At 30.6% G+C, this 10248-nt stretch overlaps 1 protein-coding gene across 1 annotated transcript in view; it reads left to right on the top strand.

The window, feature by feature from the left end:
• Window positions 1-10248, top strand: part of LOC106465469 (nucleolar pre-ribosomal-associated protein 1-like) — a 46337-nt gene that overhangs the window by 31522 nt on the left and 4567 nt on the right. The window contains exons 23-33 of the mRNA XM_022393371.1: window positions 563-741; window positions 1072-1182; window positions 1576-1639; window positions 2185-2347; window positions 2906-3008; window positions 4172-4444; window positions 5223-5329; window positions 6338-6481; window positions 6880-6989; window positions 7622-7861; window positions 9042-9832. Of these exons, the coding sequence (XP_022249079.1) occupies window positions 563-741; window positions 1072-1182; window positions 1576-1639; window positions 2185-2347; window positions 2906-3008; window positions 4172-4444; window positions 5223-5329; window positions 6338-6481; window positions 6880-6989; window positions 7622-7861; window positions 9042-9832 (2285 nt within the window). The remainder of the gene's footprint in view (window positions 1-562; window positions 742-1071; window positions 1183-1575; window positions 1640-2184; window positions 2348-2905; window positions 3009-4171; window positions 4445-5222; window positions 5330-6337; window positions 6482-6879; window positions 6990-7621; window positions 7862-9041; window positions 9833-10248) is intronic.

Genomic DNA, 10248 nt, shown 5'->3' with positions numbered 1-10248 from the left:
CGAAATTGTTCTTCAGTATTTCTGGGTAATGTTTACCCAAGATATGAAGTTGTTATTCCATAGTTATTTGTGTATGTGATTGAATAATATGGTTTTAGTTTTGTTGTGGGTAAGAGCTGAAATTGCTGGGCTGTGTTGCAGGTTTCAGCTGTGAGTACCTTATAAGAGTGACAGCCAATCCAAGTATTAGGTTTAGAGAGCCAGGCTGACTGGATGCCCCTCCCCCTCGATCAGTAGTTCGTATTACGGAGAGCTTTGTTGTCTTGGTCCTATCTGTGTAGCTAATGTATTGCATATTACATGTCATTCAGGTTGCAAGTGCCAAAGTTCTAAGAATTGGATTATAAGTTTCTAAACCTAAAATTAACCTAGCATATAAATCCAAAAACAGTGCATTTTGTTGATTATACATATCACCTATTGTATGACATTTTTCAGACTTCATGTGACAAAAGTGTGTTAAAATGTGTCTGTGGTCTTATGGCAGCCATTTGTGTTTTTTTATTAGTTAGAAGAAATGTGAATCTTAATTGGATGATCTTTTCTTTTCCCCACACAATAGGATTGAAGCTGGAAACCTAAAACTTCTAAGTCTCTTAAAAAACCTCTGCCACATTGTCTACATCCAGTGTTCAGAATTGTTTCCATTTCCCGTGAGCGTGCTTTATGAAATGATACTTGGACATTCCAATTTTTTAACTGTGCTGTTAGAAGAACAGACTGACGTGTTAAACCGTAAAGGTAAACACTCAATACCTCTATGTCTTATCTCATTGTCAAAAGATTTAATTTGAGTTTGTTAAAATAGCATGGAATCATAGTGAAGTGATTGGGTTTTACTTATATGTCACGTAAGACGCTCTTTGGGTCACTATTTTCTCATGAAATTATAATTTTACCAAGCTCAAGTGAAACCCATTGTTTAAAATACTTGAGTGGTAATTTGATAAGTTTTACTAAGTTTTCTTACAAAATAATTTAACTTAAACTTTTCTTCTATATATGCAACAAAGAAATGGATATAAACCGTTTTGAAAATCCTTTTCCTTTATCTCTTGATTTGATATTTAGAGACTGTTGTGGACATTCTTATCACCTTGGCAACTGTTGATGGCTCACTGTGTATGAATCATCACATACCGATGCTGCTTGGAGGCTATCACGCTTCTTTACGAATATTGGGTAACCATTAAATTTTCGTTATTTTATCCCTTTTAAAGTTTCATGTCTTAAAAGTTTAATAGGAATGGTCCTATTGATGACATCTTTAATAATGTGAATAGTGTTTCAACCACTGCTATGTCTGTTGTATCCCAGCTGACCTGATGAGCCCCCGTGTATTGGATGAAAGACCTCGTCGGCACTGGATATAGTGTGTTTGATATATTACACACTTTTCTTGACTTTAACTCAGTTCTTAGAATAATTAATAAAGCAGGATCTGTTTCTTTCTATTATTTGAAAACATTAAATTGTTTGTGAAATATTTACAAGTTTTTTATTACAAACTATCAACCAACATTCTTGTTTTATTGTATTGTTGTGAAATATTTACAAGTTTTTTATCTCCATCAGATCAGAAAATACTTTACCTCCTGGTGTTGTTTGAGAGACATGGAGCCCAAGTTTTTAATTTCAAGTAAGTTTTTACTAAATTTCAAAAAATGTTTGAATTTTTTTATTTGTCTTGTATAAATTATGTTTTATCCTTGAGTTTTTGATTTTAGCAATGAAGTAAGACAGTAAAGTGAATTTTTTTATGTCTTGTATAAATTCTGTTTTGTCCTCGAGTTTTTGATTTTAGCAATGAAGTAAGACAGTAAAGTGAATTTTTTAATGTCTTGTATAAATTCTGTTTTATCCTCGAGTTTTTGATTTTAACAATAAAGCAAGACAGTAAAGTGAATTTTTTTATTTGTCTTGTATAAATTATGTTTTGTCCTTGAGTTTTTGATTTTAACAATGAAGTAAGACAGTAAAGTGGATTTTTTATGTCTTGTATAAATTCTGTTTTATCCTTGAGTTTTTGATTTTAACAATGAAGTAAGACAGTAAAGTGAATTTTTTATGTCTTGTATGAAATAAATTCTGTTTTGTCCTCGAGTTTTTGATTTTAGCAATGAAGTAAGACAGTAAAATGAATCTTTTTAATGCAGAATTTATTTTCTTGTATTTTACTTTTAGACCTTTTCTGTGGGGTCAGGCAGCTATTGGTCATTACTCATTGAAGAAAAATATTGGATTGTCCTTATTGAAGCAGCCTAGAATGGAAGAAGTTCTAAATCTTTTGGATGATGAAAAGATGATTTTGACAGCACTGAAATTTCCACTCACTCTAGAACTACAGGTATTAAGAGATTATTTCAACACCAGAGGGCATCCAGTGTGAATTTAATACCTAACTGCTTTATGTGTCTGCATTATACAAGGATTGGTATTTTTTCAAGGAACATTTATTTGGGTTTTGTTTTGTAGGAAGACATTTATAATTTATTGAAGCTTACTTAAACTCCCAGCTTGTTTTGGGAAGATGCTCTTTGTTAGGCTTAGCTTCCATTTAAAATGATGGTTGAATACAAAAGGGGGGAATTAAGTATATAGTTTAAAAGATGACAGCAGTAATGTAACAATGAAATGGAGAAAAAGTTTTAAGTAATTTTTTGTAACAGGTGTTTTGATCAAGTTATGAATGTTAATTGTTTTATTTTTTGTAAGCAGTAGGTCAAAGACGTAGTAATTTTAAAATTTGTATTATTTGATGAAAATCTATAATTTTTCATGTGTTGTTTGATGGTTTTAATGAGCAGTTATATTCTTAAATTTAAAATTTTATGCGAATCTTACATCTGCACCTAAAGTTAGTATGTTTATTAATATAATAACAATAAAACAATATTTTCTGTAGCCTAAACTTCCTGAAGAAAAAATGAATCGAGATGATAAAGTCGATGAAAATCTATACGATCCTCGTTTTCTTCTTCCTTTCCTTTCCCATCTGTTGACTCCAGGTGAGTCAAAGGTATTAAAGAAAAATGGATTAAAAAAAACATTTAAAAACAATATATTTTTATTTCTTTAGTAAAAAAATTTGACGTAAAACTACTTTATTTGTATTTCAAGCTTTTATAGACTTATTTTTTACTAAATTTGCATTTTCTCCCAGTTGATTCATTCTGGGGGGACAAAGTATATATAAAATTAGGCCTCAGTTTGTATAAAAATGAATTACTCTTTCCTTATTTCTTGTGCTGAAGCTTTTAAAATAAAGTAGCATTTTAGTTATTACAAGAATGAAAGTAATAAATGTCAACCACACTATATCTGCTGTATCCACTGTTGATGAGACTTTTTACACAATATTAGGGCTCATCAGGCCAGCTGGGACAGACATAGTGGTTGAGTGCTATTTATAGATTAATAATTAATTGTTAATTAATAGATTAATAATTAATTGTTAATTAATAGATTAATAATTAATTGTTAATTAATAGATTAATAATTAATTGTTAATTAATAGATTAATAATTAATTGTTAATTAATAAATAATTAACAACAGTATGTCTTTTGCTTCCATAACAGTTTAGTTGAAGAACAAATTGAACCGTTTAATGCAATACAAATTATACTTTATATATATTAAATACAAAATCAGCTAATTTTACAGTAGACAAGTTTTTTATCTTACCAATAGTATTGAGTCATCATCAAGTAAGAGTTACTTCAAAAAGGCAGTTCAGTACTCAATACTGTGGGTTAAAATGTTGTAATCATTGAAGTCAAAACGTGCCTACTATAAAAGTTGTTTTATAATTATTCCTCACTAAACAATAAATTAATTTAACTTTTCTTAATTTTCAAACTAAACTTGATTGTTTGGACTTAAAACTTATTTCAGGCTAAAGAATAATTTTCTAAATTTTATGACATTTTATAAAATATTTTGTTGCTGCTTCTTGATTAGACACTTTTGTTTTTAATATTCTAAGTTATTTTTTTATAAAATAGATAAAATTCTTTGGTCTATCAAGATTTTTTATAGAATGTTGAACAGATTCATATATTTGTTTTTAATTATTTAATAATAAAAAAGTAATTTTAAGTTAATGGTAAATTTCAAAAAAACTATTTGAAGCTAATTTTTTTCAATAATCTTGTTGTTTTTTTTCCTAGGATCTCTAGTTCATTTTAAAAAGTTTATTGAAACGAAGTGTCTTGCTCTAGCTTTTGCCGCCCTTTCTAGCTATGATAATGGCATGAGAGCTGCTGGATATACTATATTATCATCATTTTACCAACATTTAGAAGGATCTTTCTACAATGAGAGGAGAATTTGGCTCATGTTGTTGGATAGTGTAAGAAACTCGTTAGAAAAAAACAACATAAGGCTTCCATGCATCATCACAGTGTTTCTGGTGAAAGTTACGCAACTTATGATTAAACCAGGTAATATCGAAAAGCTTTAACACTTATGTAATTGTGTAATGTTTAGTTTCTTTCAAAGTTTGTAGTACATACTGGAGGGATTTACACATTTTGATAATAAAGTTAAAAAAAAACGACCTTACACTGCAGATAATAATAAGGTAACTTATATTTTAACCAACTTTGCCTTTGCGACTTCCTCGGGGCTAGAACTAGGTTTTACGTACTAGCCCTGAAGAAAATGTAAAATCGAAATGTTGGTTAAAATAAAAATTATCTTATTATTACCCGGAGCGTAAAGGTCATCTTTTTCTAAGTTTATTATCAAAATGTTTAGTTTATATTATTTTAATTCCTTTAAATTTTATAACGTTTATGTTCTTGGATAGTGTAATGTTTCATATAAAACAATGTTGAAATATCTGTTATGTTAAATAAACTTCTAAACAACTAATATATACACACCAAAGATCAAGATTAAGTGGATTAGCAATCGGACAAACATTTTGACTTTGGCATCCATTTCAATTTTACTGCCTTAATGCTGAGAGTGAGGAGGTCTATAACAAGATACGTGAAACCGACACAAAACAAAAGTTACATTTACTGCCCTGTGTAGCACAGGTACTTTAGCATCAGATGAATGGTTCGTGTACAATGGCTCAAAGTAGTTAAAGTTGTCAGTCTGAGCCCCATTTATAGCATTACTTTTTATGCCCATCATTGGTGGCTACCTTTTATGTAACCTTTACGGCATTTGTTTTTGTACATTAATTAATTTCAATTATTATTTTTTCAGCTGACCCGTTGTTTAGGCCAGTGTATCAATTTCTGATGCTGAAGCCTGCACTGGATTTGGGGAATGTTCCAGAATTCTATAAGCTTTTTTATAGTAATGATTTGCAGGTAATATACCAAATTTTACCTTGAACAGATATGCGGTTCCTTCGGAACTAACCCTTAAAAACAATTATAAACCTTGTTACCGAGTTAAACCGACCGAAAACAAGCTAGAAATCAGTTGAAAATTGCAGGAAATATACTCAGACTAATTTTTAGGTTTTCCAGATTCTCTGAAAATCTGTGAAATATAAATCAAGCGGAGAGTAATATTAATAATGTTTAGCATGGTTTTGTTTGTCATAGGCATGATAACATAAAATAAACATCAAACCGAAAGATATACTCGAGAAATCTTATAAACCTTGTTTAGACTTGTAGAGATTTTTCCCAAAGATATTAAATATAATCTTTCTTTAATAGAAAATGTCGAGTGAGCTTCAAAATATCCTAAGATATTATTTCTCATTTTGGTACTTTGAATTGCTAATAAGTGAACTTTAATTGACTTTTAAGCTAAAAGTCTAAAGGTTAAATGGGTTCTTTCTTTTTTTGGAAAAAGTTTTTGATATAAAAAAATGTTAACAAATGTTTTTTTTTTTCATAAGTAACAATTAAGCTTTGTTTTAAAAGTATATAATAACTAAGAAGAAGACATTCACCAAAAACTTAATTCACCCTGGGATCGAGTGTTTTAATTGTGATTAAGGAGAAAACACCCGCCAAAATTATCACAACGACCCTTTCCTTTAATGTAATCTCGAAGTTAATTGTTCTGTTGTACACCAATGAAAGATCATGAACAGTTACAAAATGACCTAGTACTAGGTTTTATTAAATTATGGAAGTATGGAAGATATTTAAAGATTACAGTTATTCTAAGGTATAAACATTTAATAAAATTATATATTTATGTTGCAACAAATAAAAATTAGATGAGCTTTAGTGATGGATTATTCTGATATTTGATACATTATTTGAAACTTTTCAAGTAGAGGTTATAGTTCATATACTTGCAGCTTTTTTGGGGGGGATTTGACCTTGAATTTACTTATTACATTTTTTTTTTTAAAGTTTCGGCTCCATCAATCGTGGGTCTTAACCTTACTGTCTGAAGGCACAAGAACCAGTCTAGACTTCCACATTTGTCAGAAAAGATACATCTTCAACATCCTTCTAACGTATTATAATTCGGTTCTATGCAGTCAACAACACAAGGTATGTTGCTTTTTAATAACATTTTATTCTAATATTGTTTATTGATTATTTTTTCCAGCAAGATGACTTTTTGTAAAAGTTTTTTTTTTTTGAATAATTGAAAAACTTTTGTTCGCGGGAGATGGATCGTTATGATACTCAATTTTTCTATTAAGTAATACTTGTTTGGACAAGTAAAATTCAGACATCTTCAGTACATGAGGTAGGATTTCGAAATGATTGGCGTTTTATTTTGTAGCAAAGAATAGAGCAAACGTACTTTATGTTGTCAGCACGATTGTATAACTGTGCAGATTTTGTGTCAGATATAAATGCTAAAGTGTTCAGTTTGTCCTTTTTCATACATGTGTGAAGATGAGATTGCTGTTTTGTTTAGAACTGTAATTTTCCGTAACTAGGTGCTGATTCTCAAAATCTTAATAACAGCTGTAGAAACACCATCTTCGGCCCAGATACTTTGTAAACAGCATGGACTGTTGGCTTGGTTACATGGTGCCATCATCAAATGGTATGTACATTATATAAATAAAACGATGCTGTTTACAAAGTGGACTGTTGGCTTGGTTACATGGTGCCATCGTCAAATGATATGTACATTATATAAATAAAACGACTTTGTAAACAGCATGAACTGTTTAGCCATCGTACCGTCGTTAACTAATGCGTAAAATGTATCACTAGATAATCGTACAGTTATGAAACATTGATGTTGTACATACACTTGTGTAAGTCAGTGTAAACTTTATTAACACACATAGTCATGTTAAGATGATGAAGAAAATTATTAAGCATACATTATAAAATGCATCAGTAGCTCAGCTGTAAATTTCTCGGCTTATTATACAAAAAAAAATCTGGTTTCGACACATACGGTGGGTATGGCACAAATAGCCTGTTCTGTAGCTTTGTGTTTAATAAACAAACATATGCTAAAATAATTTGTCATAAGGGGCTATAAGGTGAAGTGTTTGCTCATTAAAATACATGGCATATTAGTAATTTTTTAACGATGTACTTGCATATAGGTAGAAAGTTTATTAAATAAATTTTGGATTGCAATTGATTTTACAAATAGATATTCACAATAAGCAGCCGTTTTTGTAACTCGTTTGTAAATTAAATTACTGTTATTCTTTCCAGCGAGAATTCAAGTCACGATCTTATATGCCAGCTAGTTCTCGTGTTACACAAATTGTGGATATCAAGTGTCTCCTATTCAGAATCAACCCATAAACAAGATAACACCACTGAAGCGTTGGAAAACTCTTCTTCAAAGTTAAATGATAACCAGACAAATGCGTTACATCATCATCATCATTTCTACCAGTTGTTTCCCACAGAGTTTCTGTTTACACATCTTTCAATTTTACCAAAACTAAGGTACTTTTCTCCTTCAACTAATATTGAAAAATTATGTAGAATTTTATGAAAAATACCTAACAAATGATATATATATATTAAATGTTGATAGTTTTTTGTGAATAACGTTTTGGCTACCCTACATGAGACCCAATGATAAACTGTTGAAAAGCTAAAAATTATTACTATTAACTTCTAAGGTGTTCTTCACATTCTTTCCTCCAGAGTTCACTAATTAACTTCTAGGATTTGATGACGAGGAACCCACTTTGAGACTAATAATGGCTGGGGACGGATTGAATGGGTAATGAAGAAAAACTTTAATATAACAGCAAATGTACAACGTTTATGAAGTATTATGAAAAATTAAGTATTCTTCTCTATCTCTGTTAATACAATACAAGCTGTGAAACTCACTTCAAAATCACCACTACAACTGTTGGTTACCACAGTTGTATCCAAAGCTTTATATAATTGTCTCCTTTTCGTCAAAGTCCACACAGACTGGTTCAATTACTTTAGGACACTCTTTGGCAAGACAAATTATTTTCCTCTATCTTTGATTACAATACAAGCTGTGATACTTTCACTTTACAAATCACCCATTATGGCTAAAGTGACGATCACACAGTCTAACTTTCTTTCTTACTTAACTTTATTCATCTGCACGTAGTTATAATACGTGACAGAAAAATCTAGAGATATCTAGCCCTCTAGTGACAATATTACAAAAGCCTAGTACAACAACTAAACTGCTCACACAATGTACGACTCAGAGTTACTTGTCATCAATGTTGCTTTTAAAATAATTAACTTTTAACACTCTTGTTATGAAAACTAAATAATTATTAAATATACTAAATAATAACTTAAAGTTAACAGTCTTGTATATTCAACATTTTATAAAAACTTATCTGTTTACAACTATTCTTGTATTAATGATTGTTAACAATATGTGAACCACCTTTCTTCAGCTGAAAATACATGACATTATACCTTCTTTTTTTACTGTAATGTGTGTGTAATGAATGTTTTTGTGATTTTATAGACTACTCATTTTTTTTTCAAGTTTTCTGATAATTTTACTTTATTAAATATTTTCTTAACATTATTAAATAAGGAGAACTTTTAGATTACTCCCCCTAAGATTTCTTTTTATGGGAATAGCTTTTAATGAAAATGTTTTGTTTCTATTTATTAGAGAAATTGAAGACATAACAACAATCCATAATTATTTTGAGACTCTTGCTACTGTCTTGTGTTACGTTGCTGAAAACGCTTTAGAACCAACAGGAAATATTCTTTTCATAACTTCTGTACATAATTTGCTAAGTTTATGGTGCTTAAAGCTGAAGAAATACTTGCAAGAAGAGAAAACGGTTTGCCCTTCTTCTCTTGACGAACAAAAATCTTTCAGAGATGGTGAAATAACTCTTGTGTTTAAGTGTAGAAGATTACTGTCCAAGATTCTTCTTTACTGGAAACCCACCTTGGAATCTTCCGATGTTAACTTTAACGAGACACTTCCTAACGATCTTTCTTCCCGAACTGTTACAGACACTTTTATCAGAGTGTTGAGGTTCCAACTGGAAGATGACGAAAGTAACAGTGATGTAAATAAATGTACCTTCTTCGTAGAAGTCACGAGCTGGATTAACAGTTGTTTAATGCGGGAAGGAAATCAGTGCCTTAGTTTAGCTCTTCTTTCAGACTCGGACTCTGAGAGTTATTATTGTATTGAATTGTTATTCAGGAAGTTAGTATGCATGATAAGGTTATGTTACCTTCAGCCCTGTGATAGCTGTACGAGAGAAGTTAACAGTTTAACTACGTTTATTAAACAGTTGATGAACAACTTAGCACTGATAATGAATGGACTTAGTGATCTTTCATCAGAATCTGGCACATTTGTTACACTAGCAAACAGTCGTTCTTACAGGAAGAGGCTGAGAAAGAAAATACAGAAACTTTGTGACCCGGAATCAATTACTGGTAAGCCTAAAGTATTTATAATTATTCTTTATGGAAGAGTTTTTATTATTTCAGAACTTCTAACAAAATAATTTGCATATTATCATAACTGGTACAATTTTTAGATTTGATAAATTGTTCTATACACTCAAAAGCACTGTAAATACTGTTGTTTATCTAACGTAACTGGACATTTAATTTTACCTTGTCAAGGATGGCACCTTGCCCGTGAAATTATCAATTACTTAAAGAAGAAAAGAAACTGAAAGTTGACTGGACCCAAACTCGTGTTATCATAATCAAGGGTCCGAATATTGACCAGTCTTGGCTTTTCACCTCTTTGGGAAAGCTTTTACTCGTGTTATCATAATCAAGGGTCCGAATATTGACCAGTCTTGGCTTTTCACCTCTTTGGGAAAGCTTTTACTCGTGTTATC

The sequence above is a fragment of the Limulus polyphemus genome, unplaced genomic scaffold (assembly GCF_000517525.1).
Source record: "Limulus polyphemus unplaced genomic scaffold, Limulus_polyphemus-2.1.2 Scaffold1954, whole genome shotgun sequence".
Taxonomy (NCBI): Eukaryota; Metazoa; Arthropoda; class Merostomata; order Xiphosura; family Limulidae; genus Limulus; species Limulus polyphemus.
This window is presented reverse-complemented; position numbering and strand designations above follow the sequence as displayed.